This window comes from Dendrobates tinctorius, unplaced genomic scaffold, assembly GCF_039654945.1.
Source record: "Dendrobates tinctorius isolate UK_male_01 unplaced genomic scaffold, ASM3965494v1 ptg000158l, whole genome shotgun sequence".
NCBI lineage: Eukaryota > Metazoa > Chordata > Amphibia > Anura > Dendrobatidae > Dendrobates > Dendrobates tinctorius.
The window spans coordinates 10817366-10837129 of NW_027361825.1; the positions used below are offsets into that span (position 1 = coordinate 10817366).

At 43.4% G+C, this 19764-nt stretch overlaps 1 protein-coding gene across 50 annotated transcripts in view; it reads left to right on the forward strand.

Annotated features, from left to right (window-relative positions):
- The window catches only part of LOC141051825 (uncharacterized), a 91254-nt gene that overhangs the window by 46897 nt on the left and 24593 nt on the right, over positions 1-19764 (forward strand). For 21 of the 50 annotated variants that reach the window (XM_073548856.1, XM_073548858.1, XM_073548876.1 and 18 more), the window contains 17 exons: positions 1472-1501; positions 1660-1689; positions 2168-2197; positions 2993-3022; positions 3289-3318; positions 4561-4590; positions 5184-5213; positions 6841-6867; positions 7318-7347; positions 8144-8173; positions 9872-9901; positions 10706-10735; positions 12885-12914; positions 13760-13792; positions 14474-14503; positions 18942-18971; positions 19455-19484. In XM_073548856.1, the coding sequence (XP_073404957.1) occupies positions 1472-1501; positions 1660-1689; positions 2168-2197; positions 2993-3022; positions 3289-3318; positions 4561-4590; positions 5184-5213; positions 6841-6867; positions 7318-7347; positions 8144-8173; positions 9872-9901; positions 10706-10735; positions 12885-12914; positions 13760-13792; positions 14474-14503; positions 18942-18971; positions 19455-19484 (510 nt within the window). The remainder of the gene's footprint in view (positions 1-1471; positions 1502-1659; positions 1690-2167; positions 2198-2992; positions 3023-3288; positions 3319-4560; positions 4591-5183; positions 5214-6840; positions 6868-7317; positions 7348-8143; positions 8174-9871; positions 9902-10705; positions 10736-12884; positions 12915-13759; positions 13793-14473; positions 14504-18941; positions 18972-19454; positions 19485-19764) is intronic. The other 29 variants (XM_073548857.1, XM_073548864.1, XM_073548870.1 and 26 more) reach the window with 29 other exon arrangements.

A 19764-nucleotide genomic window follows, 5' to 3' on the forward strand; every position in this document is an offset into this window, starting at 1 on the left:
ACAAAATTGTTGACATCATCAACTTAATATTTGTTTGCACACACTTGTGGAATAAATAACTGCAATCAATTGCTTCCTATAACCATCAACAAGCTTCTTACATCTCTCGTCTGGAATTTTGGACCACTCTTCTTTTGCAAACTACTCAATGTTTTTCATATTTGAAAGGTGCCTTCTCCCAACAGCAATTTTAAGATCTTTCCACATGTGTTCAATGGGATTAAGAACAGACTCTTTGCTGTCACTTCAGAACTCTCCAGCGCTTTGTTTCCTTCCATTTCTGGGTGCTTCCTGAAGTATGTTTGGGGTCATTGTCCTGCTGAAAGACCCATGACCTAGGGACACAAACCCAGCTTTATTACACTGGGCACCACATTACGACCCAAAATCCATTGGTAATCTTAAGATTTGATGATGCCTTGCACACAGTGAATGCACCCAGTCCCAGAGGCAGCAGAACAACCCCAAAACATATTTGAATCTCCACAACATTTGACTGTAGGTACTGTTCTTATCTTTGTAGACCTCATCCATTTTTGTTAAACACTAGAATGATATGCTTAGCCAAAAAGCTCTAACTTGGTCTCATCTGTCCACAAGACGCTTTCCCAGAAGGATTTTGGCTTACTAACGTACATTTTGACAAACTGCACACTAGCTTTTTTATGTCTCTGTGTCAGCAGTGGGGTCCTCCTGGATTTCCTGCCATAGACTTTAATTTCATTCAAATGTTGACGGATAGTTCGCGCTGACACTGATGCATCCTGAGCCTGAAGGACAGCTTGATTGGGGCTGCTTATTCACCATCCAGACTATCCTGCGTTGCAACCTTTCATCAATTTTTATCTGCGGTCCACGTCCAGGGAGATTAGCTATAGTGCCATGGGTTGTAAACTTTTTGATTATGCTGCACACTGTTTGCAAAGGAACACGAAGGTCTGTAAAGATGGACTTGCAACCTTGAGATTATAGATATTTTTCAACATTTTTGGTTCTCAAGTGCTCAGACAAGTCTCTTCTCTTTCTGTTCTCCATACTTAGTGTAGTACACAGATACACACAACTTAAAGTTTGAGTCAACTTCTCCTCTTTATATATGGTCTCAGGTGTGATTTCTATGTTGCACACACCTGTTACTTGCTATAGGTGAGTTTGAACATGCATCACATGCTTGAAACAAAATTGATTGCCTAAAATTTTGGAAATGTGCCAACAATTTTGTCCCGTCCATTTTGGGGATTTTGTGTGAAGCTATGTGCAATTTGCCTTTTTTTCTCAGTTTTTTTAATTATTCCAATACACACAAAGATAATAAACATACATAATAACAAAACATGTATAATAGCAATTCTGGAAGAAATACTTCATTTTCTGGAACAATTTCAAGGGTGCCAACGCTTTCGGCCACTTTCCTGTGGATTTTCTAAACTAGATACTCCATTAATCTTCTTTTACTGTATTTATTTTCCAGGCACAACAATCACTACTTCTCCTGGTACAGGTCAGTTATTACCATTAATTTCTAGATTTCTGCGGCTTTGCTACATAATCTAGCTAAAAGATGAGGATTCTGAATGGGGGATCCCTCTTTATTATCAGTATTCTCTACCGTTTGTTAAACCAGACAGCAGATTAATTATCTCTAATCTTATTTTCCAGGCACAACAGTCTCTACTTCTCCTGGAACAGGTCAGTCATTACATAAATTAGGGTTATTTATGCACATCAGTCAATTCCCACTCAAATTTTCTTTTAAGGGGATGTCCAGTTTTGAACTGTCAGCTTATGACAGAGGTCTGATTGTTGGTACCTGTGTGATCGATTTCTTCTAACAGAGAAAATGTGTTGGAGTGTTCAAAGATGGCTATCTCCATAAATGCATGTATCACAAAACTATAATGATAGAGTATAGAATTACCATGAAATTCATTTACAATTTACATGGATTTTCCTGTAGCTCCCCACAGGAAAAGTAAGGCATTACACAGCTCTTACTGAAATCAATGGGCTGCCTTTCTAACGAACGGATGCACCCAATCTTTTAGAATGCTCTACATAATTAATGGAGATCTTGAATGAGGGACTGCTCTTTATTATCTCCCAATTTCCTGTGGAGTTTATATATTCCATATGCCCAATTAATGTTATCTTTTTATATGTTTTCCAGGCACAACAGTTTCTACTTCACCAAATACAGGTTAGTCCTTACCATTAATTTCTAGTAAATGATCAGAAATATTAATAAATTCTTCCAGACCTCTATTTCTATTATAAATCTGAATAAGATTCATCTGAATTCTTCTGGTTCTGTTGTGAGAGAAGATCTTAATTTTTTTTATATTTAAAAAAAATTATAGACAATAAACTGATCACAGGTAACGATCCACAATAATCCTCAGTGATCAGCTGTAATCTGAATAGTCTATTTGAACCCCACAGGGGAAATAAGTCATTCCAAAGTTCTTATTTAAAAAATTGGGCTGTGTGTGTACACACAAACCTGCTTGGTCCTCCAGAGTGAATGGCGCACTTTATTACATTTTTATCTCGATCCACTAATCTATACGTCCTTTTCTCAGTTTAACTTCCTATGCTACCAGGGCTGGTTTCTGACCAGATATAATTCCATTAACGGACCAGGCTTATATATAATGAGGAACTGTTGGCAGTACTACCGAGCTGGCAGCACTCTGTTTCATTGGTGCTAGTGGAAGGGGCCTCTCAGTCAGTCAGGATTCTGAGCAAGTGTGGTGCCACATCAATGGCTGTGTGGGCCATATCATCTCACTCCCCATGCCTCCCTGGACTCGTGTGGACAGTGGGTGTATGTGTAAAACATGCCCGGTCCTTCAGAGTGAAAGGCACTCTTTATTACATTCTCCAGCTAATAGATGAGGATTCTGAATGGGGGATCCCTCTTTACTATCCCAGTATTAACTCTAGAGTTTTAAACCAGATACCCCATTAATTCTCTCCTATCTTTATTTTGCAGGCACAACAGTCTCTACTTCTCCTGGTACAGGTCAGTCATTGCAAAAATTAGGGTTATTTACTCACATATGTCATTGGACTTATTACACTCAAATTTTCATAAAAGAGGATGTCCAGTTTTGAACTGTCAGCTCACAACAGATGTCTGTGTTGGGAGCATTGTGCTTGATCTATTCTAACATAGGAAAAGACTAGGGGGTGTCCAAAGATGACTATCCCCAAAAATCCATGTATCACAAAACCATAATGATGGAGTATACATTTTCCATAATTAATTTTCTCCTTTTTATTTTCCAGGCACAACAGTCTCTACTTCTCCTAATACAGGTCAGTCCATATCACCAATTTCTATTCATGGTCAGTAATAACACTACGTTCTTCAAGACCTCTATTCTCCTACAAAGCTGCTTAAGATAATTTGGGATTCTTCTGGCTCTTTTGTTAAATAAGTTCTCTGTCTTATTTTTTTTTTCATATAAAAAAATTCTAGACCATAAACTGATCACAAATTTCTAGACAATAAACCCGGCAATCAGCTGTAATCTGAATTGTCTAATTCAACTGCAGTGCCCCCACAGGGTAAATAAGGCATTGCACAGTTGTTATGGAAATCAGTAGTCTGTCCATGTAATGCACAAATGTGTCCGGGCCTCCGGCGAAAAAGACGCTTTTTTTTTTACATTCTCTAGCTAATAGATGAGGATTCTGAATGGGGGATCCCTCTTTATGATCTCAGTATTCCCTATGGAGTTGTAAACCAGACACCTCATTAATTAACTCTCTACTTCTCTTGATACAGGTCAGTCAATGATTAAATTAGAGTTATTTACACACATAATTCATATTTTCTATTAAATGGAATGTGCATTTTTGAGGCGTCAGCTCACGACAGAGGTCTGAGTGTTGGGACTCGTAATTGATCCATTCAAATAGGGAAATGGGGTGGGGTGGTGTACAAAGATGACTATTCCTATCAATTAAATGTTGTTTTAATATTTCATCCTTCATCAGCTGTGAAACTACCCATGTTATTTACAGAACAGTTCGACACTAAAAAAAAAACACGAGGTTATTATGGATTGCTTCAGGTTTTTTGGTTTGGAGAAAGTAACTAAGCTGAATCGAGGCGGTAGCCGGCAGCAAATGCTTTTCATGAGAGAAGCCTTTAAGCTTTATTCCAAATACATATCTTTAAAAATCCACACAAGGATGATGTGGTACAGGAACCGCTCTGATGCATTTCTGGCGCCGTGAGCATGAATACTGAGGTGTTACATCCCCATTACAAACCACCAAGCCACATCTTGTTGTATGCTAACTAATTAATCAAAATCATGTGGGAACACCGTCACACAGTCAGAGTAGGAAGAGAAGAGAGAGAGAAAAGAAAACAAAAAAACACAAATGCAGAAAATAAAAACACTGTAAGGAGCGAATGTGTCCGGGCCTCCAGAATGCTCGAATAGATGAGGATCCTGAATGAGGAACCGCTCTTTATTATCTCCAGATTTCCTGTGGGTTTTATAAACCAGATACTCCATTAATTTTCTCATTTTATTTATTTTCCAGACACAACAGTCTCCACTTCCCCTAATACAGGTAAGTCCTACACATCAATATCTAGTAATAATCAGTGATTTTCTTGGCCCCTTTTTTGACTTTTTTTTCATGTTTCTCCTCATCTCTGTGTAATAGTCATCTGAATTATCCTGGTTCTATTGTTAAAGATCGTCTCTATCTTTTTTTATTAAAAAAATTATAGACTATAAACTAATCACAGTGATCCCCTCCGCAAGGATCCCCTGCGATTAGTTGTAATCTGAATTGTCTAACTCAGAGGTAGTAATGGCAGACACAAAAACAGTTTTTAGAAAAGGTCTGGATGATTTCCTCAGTACACATCACATTGTGGGTTATAGATAATTTAGTGACAAAAAATGTACAATTGATGGAGAAAGGTTGAACTTCATGGACCTAGGTTTAGCTGAGGAACTGCAGTGCCCCCGCAGGGGAAATAAGGCATTACATAATTCTTATTTAAATCAGTGGACTGTCTGTGTAACGCACAAATGTGCCCGGTCGTCCCAAGTACAAGGCGGTCTTGGTTAGATTCTCTGGCTAGTGGATTAGGATTCTTAATAGGAGATCTCTCTTTATTATCTCTGTATTCCCTATGGAGCTTTACTTTCCAGGCACAACAGTCTCTACTTCTCCTGGTACAGGTCAGTCATTGGATAAATTAGGGTGTTTTGCACACAGAAGTCATTGGACATATTTCACTCAGATTTTCTATTAAAGGGGATGTCCAGTTATGAACTGTTAGCTCACGGTAGAGATCTGAGCGTTGGAATCCGTGTGATCGATCTGTTCTTATAAAGAAAAAGAGTAAGGGTTTCCCAAAGATGACTTTCCCAATAAAAGCATTTATTAGAAAATAAAGGAATATAGATTTGCCATGAAATTCATTTACACAAATTTCCCTGCATCTCCCCCACAGGAGAAGTAAGGCATTACACAGCTCTTATTGAACCAATAAGCTGTCTTTATAATGAACTAGCTGAAGAGCCCGGCGTTACCCGGGCATAGTAACTAACTGTGGTTAGTTATAACAAATAACCATGGCAGTTAAGAGGCCTTATTCCTTCTGCACCTCATGCTCCTTCTTTTTACACAGCCTCCTCCGGCATCTCACGCTCCTCCTTTATACATAGCATTTTTCTGCAGCACAGCTTTTATATACACACAGTGGCAGGCAGTGTCACTGGGCAGACTTGCCTGGCCCGTCCCCTCCATGCCAGCACTGCCTCTTCCCTTCCATGCCAGCACTGTCCCGTCCCTTCCATGCCAGCACTGCCCCGTCCCCTCCATGCCAACACTGCCCCGTCTTCTTGATGCCAGCACTGCCGCGTCCCCTCCATGCCAGCAGTGACCCTCTGCCTCTCTCAGATAGTTCCCATTAACCCCTATTAGGCCTGCGGGGACCAGTAGCGGGGCATGGGTGTGACTTACTCCTTCTGCACGGGTTTGCACCTCTTCCTGCTGGTGAACATGATGTTGGTGTTCATGTCACTGCTCTTCTCCATCGCAGATTGACATCAGGGGCTCCGCTTGTGTGTGGTGGGTTTCTTCTTTCCTCCTTACTGCCAAGCCAGCAGCTGGTGCACAGATCCACTCCTGGGTCCGGCGAGTTTCTGGGCTTTATGTCTCAATCAACACATTGGTGGCGGCGAGCAGAGAGGGGCCATCACTGTTGCCGGAGAGGATGGCACCGCCCCGTGCCACCTGCTGCTGCTACTTTTTTCCTCTCTTTCCTGCCTGAACTCTCGGTAGATGCGAGAGATCATGGGCAGCTAAAGGACGTGATGATGTCACGACCATGTGACAAGTCATGTGCTTGGGAGGAGGAGTCAGACGCAGGGCTGTGCTGATGCTGGAGTTGAAGTGTCAGCTCGTGTCACAGAGCAGGGTCTTATATCCCATCACTGAGGGAAGTGTAGTTACCCCTTATACATGGGATCTGGGGGTCCCCGCAACAGAACTGTGTGTGCAATGTATGTGAGGCCAAGCTGTGTGTCACAATTGTTGTCTGGTGTCCCTGAACCAAGGGCTCCCTTCCCTGTGGCTATACGGAGAGGGCGGGGCTCTGTGCAGTGGGCGTCGCTTGAGACATACACACACACATACATACACTCAGCTTTATATATATAGATGGATGTACCCAGTCCTCTAGAATGCTTTAACTAATAGCTTAGGATCCTGAATGACTGACCGCTTTTTATTATCTCCAGATTTCCTGTGGAATTTATAAACTAAACACCCCATTAATCTTCTTCTTTTATTTGTTTCCAGGCACAACAGTCACTACTACTGGTACAGGTCAGTCTTTACCATCAATTTATAGTAATGGTCAATCATACTATTAGATTCTTCTACACTTTTATTTTCGTAAAATTCTGTGTAAGATTTGTCTGGATTCTTCTGGTTCTGTCATTAAAAATATTCTCTATCTTAATATTTTTCTGTTAAAAAATTCAAGGCAGTAAAATGATACCAAGAAAACACTGGCAATCAGCTGTAATCAGAATTGTCTAATACAACGGCAGTGCCCCCACTGGAGTAATAAGGCATTACAGAATTCTTGTTTAGATCAGGCGGCTGTCTGTGTAATGCACAAACATGCCCGGTCCTCCAGAGTAAAAGTCACTCCTTGCTACATACTCTAAAACATGAAGATTCGTAATGGGGCATCCCTCTTTATTATCTCATTTTTCCCTATGAACTTTTAACCCAGACACCCCATTAATTCTCTCTAATCTTATTTTCCAGGCACAACAGTCTCTACTTCTCCAGGTACAGGTCAGTCATTGGATAAATTAGAGTTATTTACGCACATCAGTCATATCATACTCAAATTGTCTTTTAAAGGGGATGTCTAGTTGTGAACTGTCAGCTTATGACAGAGGTCTGATTGTTGGTACCTGTGTGATTGATCTGTTCTGACAGAGGAAAAGGGTCAGGAGTTTTCAAAGATGGCTATCCCCATAAAAAAATATTCAGGATTGAGAGTCCTCAGTAGTTGATACCTTTTAATGGCTAACTGAAAAGATGGTAATACATTGCAAGCTTTCGAGACTACTCAGGTCTCTTCATCAGGCTAGACTAATACAAAATCTGAAGTCAGATTTTGTATTAGTCTAGCCTGATGAAGAGACCTGAGTAGTCTCGAAAGCTTGCAATGTATTACCATCTTTTCAGTTAGCCATTAAAAGGTATCAACTACTGAGGACTCTCAATCCTGAATATTTTTCTATCTACTGGCTAACACGGTACAAAGATATACATCTTTCCTGTATCCCCATAAAAGCATGAATGACAAAACTATAATGATAGAGTATAGATTTACCATGAAAATTAATTTACAAATTACATGGATTTCCCTGCAGCTCCCCCACGAGAGAAGTAAGGCATTACACGGCTATTATTGAAATCAATGAGTTGTCTCTGTAATAAACGGATGTGCCCGGTCCTCTAGAATGTTTTAACTAATAAATCAAGATCCTGAATGAGGCACCGCTTTTTATTACCTTTGGATTTTCTGTGGATTTTATAAACTTCTGTAGAAACCCATTAATCTTCTTCTGTTTATTTCCAGGCACAACAATCTCTACTTCTCCTGGTACAGGTCAGTCATTAGATCATTTCAGGTTATCTAAACACTGAAGTCATTGGACATACTCCACTCATATTTTCTATTATTTGGGAAGTCCATTTTTTAACTGTCAGCTCACAACAGAGGTCTGAAAGTTGGGACCTGTGTGATTGATGTTTTCGAATAGAGGAAAAGGGTGGTGTAAAGAATATTGTAGATAAAATTTGATGTCAATCATTTGTTTCCTATCTGGCATGGGATTATAAAATCTCCATCAGTGTGCAGCTAGCTCAGCAGGGGGGTAAGCACCAAATTCTATGAGTGACAGATCTCACACCTTGATTCAGCTCAGAGCAGAACAAAAGGCTTTGCTGGCCATGTGGATACCATGCAGTCAAAACTGCTTTGTTGAGTCAGCTATGATTGCATAAGGAGTTATGGAGATACTATCTATACGTCCTAGTCGCACATCGTGTTTATTTCCGAGATCCCCAGAACATGGCGTATGGCCGCCTGGGTCTAGACCACTTCTAGTATGGAACTACATAGAACAGCCAGTTGAAACAAGATAGCAAACCTGTGTTTGGTCTTAACATGTAACAGGGCCTTGGCTGGATCTAATGACACCAGAACTGCCGACCTATCACTGTCCAAAAAGGAGTAATGATCTTTAATAGGTTTTGGAGTTTGCAGCTGCAAAGGCAAGGGGAAGGGATTTAGGTTCAGACCAGATGGCAGTAGGGGAGTGACCCAAAGGGGATAAAGGATGGTTTATGGTTATGTGGTCCCTCTCTCTGTTATGCATGCAGTCCACTTTGGAAGTAGGAACCGTGTCGAGTAACGTTCTGAGAAGGGACCAAGGAGACAGCTGGCAGCCCATGCCCCCTGTATCCCAGCGCACCCATGATTTAACATCACCCGGTATCACGAGTCAGCTGTTGGGGACCAGGGGTTCTTTCCCTGTTCCTACTACTAGGGGGTGCCCTAGCTCGCCCTATTCTCCAGGATACTTCTGAAGGTGAAGATGCCAGGGCCGCCACCCTTGCCTTATCTCCTGTGGTGGGGGTGTCTAAAAATGACTATTCCCAGATATGCATTTATTAAAAAACTAAAATGATTAAAGCAATGGAGTATAGATTTACAGTGAAATTCGTTTTACAATTTACACAAATTTCCCTGCAGCTCCCCCACAGGAGAAGTAAGGCATTACATAGTCCTTACAGAAATCAATGAGTTGTCTTTGTAATTAACGGATGTGCTTAAACTAATATATCAGGATCCTAAATTATCCATATTTTCTATTAAATGGGATGTTCAGCTTTGAAGTGTCAGCTCACGACAGAGGTCTGAGTGTTGGGACTTATGTGATTGATCCATTCAAACAGGGGAATGTGGTGGGGGTGTCCAAAAATGACTATTCCCATAAATGCATTTATTAAAAGACTAAAATAATTAAAGCAATGGAGTGTAGATTTACCGTGAAATTCGTTTTACAATGTCCACAAGTTTCCCTGCAGCTCCCCCACAGGAGAAGTAAGGAATTGCATAGTCCTTACTGAAATCAATGAGTTGTCTTTGTAATGGACAGATGTGCCAGGTCCTCTAGAATGCTTAAACTAATAAATCAGGATCCTAAATGAGGGACCCCTCTTTATTTTCTCCAGATTTGCTGTGGATTTTAGAAACTACTGTAGATACCCCATTAATCTTCTTTTATTTATTTATTTCCAGGCACAACAATCACTACTTCTCCTGGTACAGGTCAGTCTTTAAAATCAATTTCTAGTAATGGTCAATGAGACAATCTTCTGCACTTCTATTTTCCTACAAATCTGAGTAAGATTTGTCTGGATTCTTCTGGTTCTGTCATTAAAGATCGTCTCTATCTTAGGCCGGGTGCCCACGATCCGGAAGTAGCGGCACTTTGGACACAGCGTATGTTTGCTGCATCTAAAACACTGCCGTCTATTGAACGCAGGTGAATCCGCATGTGCTCACTGAACCGTGCGGAATCACCACGTCCAATACATTCTATAGGTAATATTTCTCTTGTGGAGACTAGTGACTCAGCAAGAGAAATTGACGTGCTGTGGTCTGGAAAGACGCGCCGCATGTCTGTCTCTGTGGCTTGACTTCTTGAAATCCCATTTTCTATGCTGTAACATCTGGCCACTGCAGGTCTGATGCTGCCTAAGTACCCAGCGTCAAACCAGCAGCAACTCCAAATCGTGAGCACATAGTCTTAATCTTTTTCTGTTAAAACAAATTATAGGCAGTAAATTGATAACAAGAATGCACGGCAATCAGCTGTAATCTGAATTGTGTAATTCAACTGCAGTGCCCCCCACAGGGGTATTAAGGCATTGCATAATTATTTTTTAAATCAATGGGCTGTCTGTGTAATGGACAAATGTGCCCAGTTCTCCAGAGTGAAACACGCTCTTTGGTACATTTTCTGTCTAATAATTGATCATTCTGAATGGGGGATTCCTCTTTATTATCGCAGTATTCCCTATGGTGGTTTAAAAAAGGCACACCAATAATTCTCTTATCTTTATTTTCCAGGCACAACAGTCTCTACTTCTCCTGGTACAGGTCAGTCATTAGATAATTTTGGGTTATCTAGACACAAAAGTCATTGAACATATTCCACTCATATTTTCTATTAATTGGGAAGTCCAGTTTTTAACTCTCAGCTCACGACAGAGGTCTGAGTGTTGGGACCTGTGTGATCGATCTTTTCGAATAGTTGAAAAGGGTGATGTGAAAAATATTGGTGATAACATTTCATACCAATCATTTGTTTCCTATCCGGCATGGGATTATAAAACACCTTTCAGTGTGCAGCTAGCTCAGCGGGGGGGTAAGCCCCAAAGGCTATGAGTGATAGATCTTACACCTTGAGTCAGCTCAGAGCAGAACAAAAGGCTTGCTGGCCATGTGGATTCCATGCAGTCCAAACTGCTTTGTTGAGTCAGCTATGCTTCCATAATGAGTTATCGAGATACTATACATCCTAGCCATACATTGTGTATATTTATGAGATCTTCAGAACATGGCTTACGGCCCCCTGGGTCTAGACCAGTTCTAGCACCTAGGGGTATGAATTTACATAGAACAGCCAGTAGAAACCAGATAGCAAAGCTGTGTTTGGTCTTAACACATAGCAAGGGCCCCAGCTGGATCTATTGGTGCCAGAATCGCCGCCCTATCACCATCCAGAAAGGAGCTATGATCTTTCAAAAGTTTTGCAGTTTGCAGCTGCAAGGGGAGGGGATTTAGGATCAGACCAGAAGGCAGGAGGGGAATGACCCAAAGAGGATAAAGGCTAGTTTACGGCCATGTGGTCCCTCTCTTTGTTATGCATGCGATCCACTTCGGAAGTGGGAACCACGTCGAGTAACGTGCTGAGAAGGGACCAAGGACACAGCTGGCAGCCCATGCTTCCTGTGGCCTAGCGCACCCATGATCTAACTTCACCTGGTAATTGTTATATATTCTCCTTATATATTTTGTCCTACCACTATCTATTTTTGCATATCTGACCATTGTATATGTGTAACCATTGCGTATATAATGCATTGTCTAATGTGCCCTTAAAGCAATTAAATATATAATTTAACCTTGGGCTGCTCTTTTATCTCGATCCACTAATCCATACATCCATTTCTCAGTTTAACTTCCCATGCTACTGAGGTTGGTCTCTGGCCAAATATAATCCCATTAACCAACTGTGCTTACATCTAACGAGGAACTGGTGGCAGTCCTACTGGGCTGGCAGCATTCTGTTTCACTGTTGCTAGTGAAAAGGGGCCTCTCAGCCAGTCAGGATTCTGAGCAAGTGTGGTGCCACATCAATGGCTGTGTGGGCCACATCATCTCACTCCCCATGCCTACCTGGACCCGTGTGGAGATGGGGTGTATGTGTAAAACTGCATCAAGCTGACCCTGCGTGTCCCAAAGCGTTGTAGTACATCTCATTGGTGCAAGTGAGGAGACCATGTGATCTGGCTGAAGTAATACTGACGTCCAGTGAGGTGGCGATGTGTGGGTTTGTCACATGTGGTGGCAGGAGAGATTCTGTGGGATCTCTCTGATGTCATCCTTCACAAGTGGAGGTGTCCAAATATAGCTATGCCCATACTTGCTCCAGTTTGTTCATGTCTTTTTTAAAATATAGTGCCCAGAACTGGACACAGTATTCCAGATGAGGTCTGACCAAAGAGGAATAGAGGGGGATAATTACTTCATGTGATCTAGACGCTATGCTTCTGTTAACGCAACCCAGAACTATGTTTACCTTTTTTGCTGCTGCATCACACTGTTGACTCATGTTCAGTCCGTGATCTATTAGTATACCCAAGTCTTTTTCACATGTGCTGTTGCTTAGTTCTATTCCTCCCTTTCTGTATATGCTTTTTTCATTTTTTATGCCCACATGTCGGACTTTGCTTTTCTTACTGTTAAAACCCATTCTGCTAGTTGCTGCCCACAGTTCCAGTTTGTTTAGATCACTTTGAATCCTCTCTCTTCATCACAAAAGGTCCCCTAGCGGAAGGGAGGCATTACACAGCTATTGTTGATATCAATAGGTTGTGTCTGTAATAAACGGATGTGCCTGGTCCTCTAGAATGCACTAACTAATACCTTAGGATCCTGAATGAAAGACCACTGGTTATTATCTCTGGCTTTCCTATGGATTTTATATACCCCATTCATTTTCTCTTTTTTATTTATTTTCTAGGCACAACAGTTTCTACTTCACCAAATACAGGTCAGTCCTTACTATCATTTTCTAGTAATGGTCAGTGATACTAAAGGTACTGTCACACTTAGCGATGTACCAGCGATATGACTCGGTCAGGATCGCTGGTACATCGCTAAGTGGTCGCTAGTGAGCTGCCACACAGGCAGATCTCACTAGCGACATCGCTGGGGACGGGGGTCGCTACTTACCTGTCACACCAGGCGATCCTGCGTCCTCCCGCCCGGCTCCACGCGTCGCTCGTCGTCACAGCAGGAAGCGCCGCAGGAAGCTGACGACGAGAAACAGTCCAGGACGTTCTCGCGCGATCAGCGATAACCAGCGGGGGAGCGGGTTGTAGGTAAGTATCACACACAGCGATATCGCTAGCAATATCGCTATAACGTCACAAGTTATAGCGATATTGCTAGCGATATCGCTTAGTGTGACAGTACCTTTAGAAATTCTTCCAGACCTCTATCTTCTTATAAATCTGAATACGATTCATCTAGAGTCTTCTGGTTCTGTTGTTTTTTGACGATTCCACCCTCGGCTGTTTCTGGCACATGTCAGCTGTATAGATCATCTGACACGTGCCTGGAAAAGTGCGGGCTCAGTGCTGGAGACCGCATAAAACAGGGGGAGTCCGACATTGGCGTACTATGACACCCAATGTCGGAGAGGGGTTAAATAAGTGGGCTGTGTGTGTAACGCACAAACATTCCCAGTCCTCCAGAGTAAAAGGTGCCTTTTGTCACATTCTCCAGCTAATAGATGAGCATTCTGAATGGGGTATCCCTCTTTACTATCCCAGTATTAACTCTAGAGTTTTAAACCAGACACCCCATTAATTCTCTCCTATATTTATTTTGCAGGCACAACAGTCTCCACTTCTCCTCCTGGTACAGGTCAGTCATTGCACAAATTAGGGTTATTTACTCACATAAGTCATTGGACATATTCCACTCTAGTTTTCTATTAAAGGGGATGTCGAGTTTTGAACTGTCAGCTCACGACAGATGTCTGAGTGTTGGGAGCATTGTGATTGATTCGTTCTAACATAGGAAGAGAGTAAGGGGTGTCCAAAGATGGCTATCCCCATAAATGCATGTTTCACAAAACTATAATGATGGAGTATTAGAAGAAAAAGGAAGAATCCAGCTCCAAGGAATAAAATCAATTTTCTTTATTTGGTTTCATGTATAAAAAAGAGTATTTTGTGCGAAAAAGGCCGTGGAACATGCTATTACCGGATATACCGGGAAAAAGAGTGCCTGTAAGCAACTGAACGCGTTTCGAACACCCACGTGTTCTTAGACTCAGTATGATGGAGTATACATTTTCCATTTAATCATTTACAATTTACACTGATTTCCCTACAGCTCCCCCACAGGACAAGTAAGGCATTACACAGCTCTTATTGAAATCAATGGCCTGTCTCTGTAATGAACGGAAGTGCTCGGTCCTCTATAATGCTCTAAGTAATAAACTAGGATAATGAATGAGGGATCGCTCTTTATTAATCTGGATTTCCTGTGGATTTTATATACTTCATATACTCAATTAATTTTCTCCCATTTATTTTCCAGGCACAACAATCTCTACTTCTCCTGGTGCAGGTCAGTCATTAGATCATGTCAGGTTATCTAAACACTGAAGTCATTGGACATACTCCACTCATATTTTCTATTATTTGGGAAGTCCATTTTTTAACTGTCAGCTCACAACAGAGGTCTGAATGTTGGGACCTGTGTGATTAATGTTTTCGAATAGAGGAAAAGGGTGGTGTAAAGAATATTGTAGATAAAATTTGATGTCAATCATTTGTTTCCTATCTGGCATGGGATTATAAAATCTCCTTCAGTGTGCAGCTAGCTCAGCAGGGGGGTAAGCACCAAATTCTATGAGTGACAGATCTCACACCTTGATTCAGCTCAGAGCAGAACAAAAGGCTTGCTGGCCATGTGGATACGATGCAGTCGAAACTGCTTTGTTGAGTCAGATATGATTCCATAAGGAGTTATGGAGATACTATACGTCTTAGTCGTACATCGTGTTTATTTCCGAGATCCCCAGAATTGCCCCAGAAAATATCTTTATCTTAATCTTTTTATATGTAAAAAATCATACACAATAAACTCACCAAAGGGATGAATCCAGGGCCGGCGTCAGCACCCGGTGTACCGGGGGCAAGTGCTGGGGCCCTGGCGAGATGAGGGGGCCCACTCACGCTGTCTCCTACAGCGCGCCGCAGCCCCGTATTCATTTTCCTCTGAATCCTTGGAGCGGGCCCATCCTTCCGGCGCTCCCCCCCACCCAGCCCATCACTTCCTTGTTGTATGGAGGATGGGGTGGGGAGAGGCAGTGGCACGGCTCCTCTCGCCGTCAGTGTGCGGGGCTGGGAGGATATGGCCACTGCCTTTGCTTTTCGGACTTCTCCCCTCTCCCGGGTCTAGTAACAGTACAGCCGGGACCCCGGACCCAGGATGCGGACGCTGAGCCAGGAGCAGCGCGGCCTCCTGCAGCCTCCGCTCATGCTGCACCCCGAACCCTTCACGTCACCAAGCGCCGCGGGAAGCCCAGGTGAGCGGCCTGCACCGGAGACTGCCCGGTCCTGTGCCTTCTCTACTGTTATATAGGGGTCCTCCTCCTCCCCCTGTACTTTAGTATATAGAGGTCCTCTCCCTCCCCAAGTAATGTGGTATATAGAGCCTCTATATACCACATTACAGGGGGAGGGAGAGGACCTCTATATATCACAGTACGGGGGGGAGGAGGAGTACTCCCTATATACCACAGTACGGGGGGAGGGAGAGGACCTCTATAATAGAGGTCCTCTCCCTCCCCCCGTACTGTGGTAAATAGGGGTTCTCTCCCTCCCCCTGTACTTTAGCGTATAGAGGTACTCTCCCTCCCCCCATACTGTGCTATGTAGTTATACATAGGGGTCCTTTTCCTTACCTAATATTGTGGTGTATCGGGGTCCTCCTACCCCTCTCCTGCACTATGGTATGTAGGGGGCCTTCTACTCCCTTCGTACTCTGGTTTATAGGGGTCCCTCTCCTGCCCCTTGCACTGTGATATATAGGGGTCCCCCTCCTACCCCTTGCACTGTGATATATAGGGGTCCCCCTCCTGCCCCTTGCACTGTGATATATAGGTGATATATAGGGGTTCCCATCCTCCCCCTTGCACCATGTTGTATAGGGGTCCCCCCTCGTCCTCCTTGCACCGTGAAGTATAGGGGTCCCATGGGGTGGGCCCATCCTTGCAGCGCTCCCACCCTGCCCATCACTTCCTTGTTATATGGAGGACGGGGTGGGAAGAGGGCTAGGTGCTAGTAGCAGGATGGGAGCTGGCGAAGAGGGCAGCCGGGGATGGGGGCATTAAGGTGCAGAAGGAGGCAGAAGTGCCCCTCACAGCTGCGGCTCCGGCTAAATCCAACAACTGGTCCCTCTGCAGCTGCCAGCAGCCCGCACGGCGCTCACTGGAGAGGAGCGGAGGCTGCGCCCGGACTGCGCAGGCGCACTGCTCCTGACAACAACTTGTTAGGGATGGCGGAACGCACCAAATATAAATAATAGGAAGTGTGTTCGCCGCCCGGGGTCCACCGGGCGGTAGATGTAAGGACCGCTGCTGGGTAATGGCAGACTCGCTAGGTGGCGGAGTACTGCGCTCGGGTTAACGTCACCCAAGGTGCTTAGGGCAGACTCTGTTTAAGACACAGACGCCCTAATGTAAATAAGGCGTAGACGCTGGGCCTGTTAACTTCACAGGGGCAGCCGGCGTGTGGCATCGCAGCGGCGAACGCCAATAGGTGCTGCTGACTGCAGCGCGGCGGTAACTACCGCCGCTAAACGACAGAGCCGGGAAACTGGACACCGTCGGACGCTAGCATAAGGTGCGGTGAGCACAGTGGCGCATAGCTTGCCACTACCTGGAGCTGACTAATACAAACACTCTGTCCACATTCGTAATATCAGAGGGTAGGGGTTTCAAATGAGTCAGTCACCAGACACATGCATCCATCACCATTCATACATAGCGTGTATAGTCTACACTAGCGCATGGCCGAGCCGCCATGCGGGCTTTTTATAGCCATGCGCTTCCGGGACCTTCTAGTCCTCTGAGAAGGGCCAATCAGATCCGAAGCAGGACCTGAGCATGTGACCCCCGATCTCCACTGAGAGGTCGTCTTGCGGGCATGCCCAGTAGTACGGCGAGAGGACTTAGCCTCTGGAGCGGTTCCCTGAGCGGTTCCCTGAGCGGGTCTGAGCAGGATGCCTGGATCGCCGAGATTGCTGTGCAGGTCCCTGAGCGGTCGGAGGGGAATGGGAGACCGCTGGATGTACGGCTCTGGATTCCTGTTGTGCAGTCTCAGAAATCCGACGCCTAACACAACTACTACACATCATGCTGCACTGACAAGAAGCCCTGCGCCTCATCTCCATTATTGCCGGCTCCCACAGCCCAAGCTGCTGTGTCTGCTCTGTCCGAATATGAGGCACATCTATGTGCGCATTATACAGCGCTGACAAGGCCTAGCTTCATTTTTTATGCATAGAGCAATATATGGGGCCCGTCTTGAATGGGGTATTATATGGAGTCCATTATTCTATATGCAGCCTTATATGGGATTCATTATTTTATATGGGGTCCATTATTCTGTATAAACAATATATGATGCTCATTATACTGTATGGAGCAATATATGGGGCTCATTATACCGTATGGAGGACTATGTGGTGCCCATAAAACTGTATGGAGGATTATACTGGCTGGTCTAAAATGAAAATTTTTGAATCCCCCCACATCACATACTGTGCGCTTTGAGGATTCGCCGGTTTCTGATATATTGTAGAATTTACAATAGATGTCACTCATGTAATGTAAGAATTGAAATATTTGGCTTGGTACTATACCAATATTTCTCTACCGTACCTGTGCATCATGAATCGTGGTATGTGTTAAGGGGCCCACTGAGACTCTTTCGCCCGGGGCCCATGAAAACCTACAGCCGGCCCTGGATCAATCCACAAGAATCCTCAGCCATCAGCTGTATACTGAATTGTCTAACTGAACTGCAGTGCCCCCACAGGGGTAATAAGGCATTACATAATTCTTATCTAAATAAGTGAGCGGTGTGCATGCCCGGTCCTCCAGAGTGAAAGGTGCTCTTTATTACTTTCCCCAGCTAATAGATGAGGATTCTAAATGGGGAATCCCTCGTAAATGGAACATGTCGCCAGTTTTCTGACACAGTAGCTAAAAATATCACCTTATTCAGTGTTTGCACTGCATTCCCTAAATCCTTATATAACCCCCTGACTTCCACTGTATACTCCCGAAAAACCTTTTTAATTTCTCCCACGCTGTATGGTAATCTTCTCAGTCCGGTCTGCTGGGTGTGGTTTCAGACATCTATATCCCTCCCATCGGCTGTTGCTCTACTTCATGGATGATGACTCTTGCGCCGTGCGACATCACGTGCCTGCTCAGAAATATTGTGTTTTGCACCTGCGCAGTATGCTTTGTCTGTCTAACTGTGGGCATAGCCGAAAAACAGAAGTATCATGTGCCGACACATGTACTTCCGGCTCATGTACCGCAACTACATTTACAAGGGCATGCGCACTTCTGCTTTTTGACTTTGCCTGCAGTTGGGCAAAGCATACTGTGCAGGTGCAAAACGCAATATTTCTGAGCAGGCGCAATATGTTGCATGGCGATGTGGATCGTTATTCATGTCAAGAGGACGGTGAGCAGAAGCCGGGAGGAGGGATGCAGAGGCCCGAAACCACATCCATCGGACCGGACTGAGAAGATTACCATACAGTGATACAGTGCGGGAGAAACTAAAAAAGGTTACAAGGGGATACAAGGGGAGTCAGGGGGTTCTATAAGGATTTAGGGAATGCATAGCAGACGTTGAATAAGGTGATAATTTTAGCTGCTATTTCATAAAACTCATGACAGGTTCCCTTTAATTATCACAGTATTTCCTATGGCGTTTAAATCCAGAAACTCCATTAATTCTCTCCTATCTTTATTTTGCAGGCACAACAGTCTCTACTTCTCCTGGTACAGGTCAGTCATTGAAAAAATTAGGGTTATTTACTCACATAAGTCATTGGACATATTCCAATCAAGTTTTTCATTAAAGGGGATGTCCAGGTTTGAACTGTCAGTTCACGACAGATGTCTGAGTGTTGGGAGCATTGTGATCAATCCGTTCTAACATAGGAAAATGGTAGGGATTCCAAAGATGGCTCTCCCCATAAATGCATGTATCACAACACTATAATGATGGAGTATACATTTACCATTTAATCATTTACAATTTACACTGATTTCCCTACAGCTCCCCCACAGGAGAAGTAAGGCATTACACAGCTCTTATTGAAATCAATGGGCTGCCTTTGTAATGAACGGATGTGTCCGGTCCTCTATAATGCTCTAACTAGTTTATTAAGATAATGAATGAGGGACCGCACTTTATTAATATCCGGATTTCCTGTGGATTTTATATACTTCTTATACCCAATGAATTTTCTCCTATTTATTTTCCAGGCACAACAGTCTCTACTTCTCCTAATACAGGTCAGTCCTTACTATCAATTTCTAGTAATGGTCAGTGATACTAATAAATTCTTCAAGACCTCTATTATCCTACAAATCTGCTTAAGATTCATCTGGATTCTTCTGGTTCTGTTGTTTTCCATCTTATTAAAAAAAATTCTAGAAAATAAACTCCATCCACAAGGATCTCCAACGATCAGCTGTAATCTGAAATGTCTAATTCAACTTCAGTGCCCCCACAGGGGAAATAAGGCATTACACAATTGTTATTGAAATCAGTGGGCTGTCTGTGTAATGCACA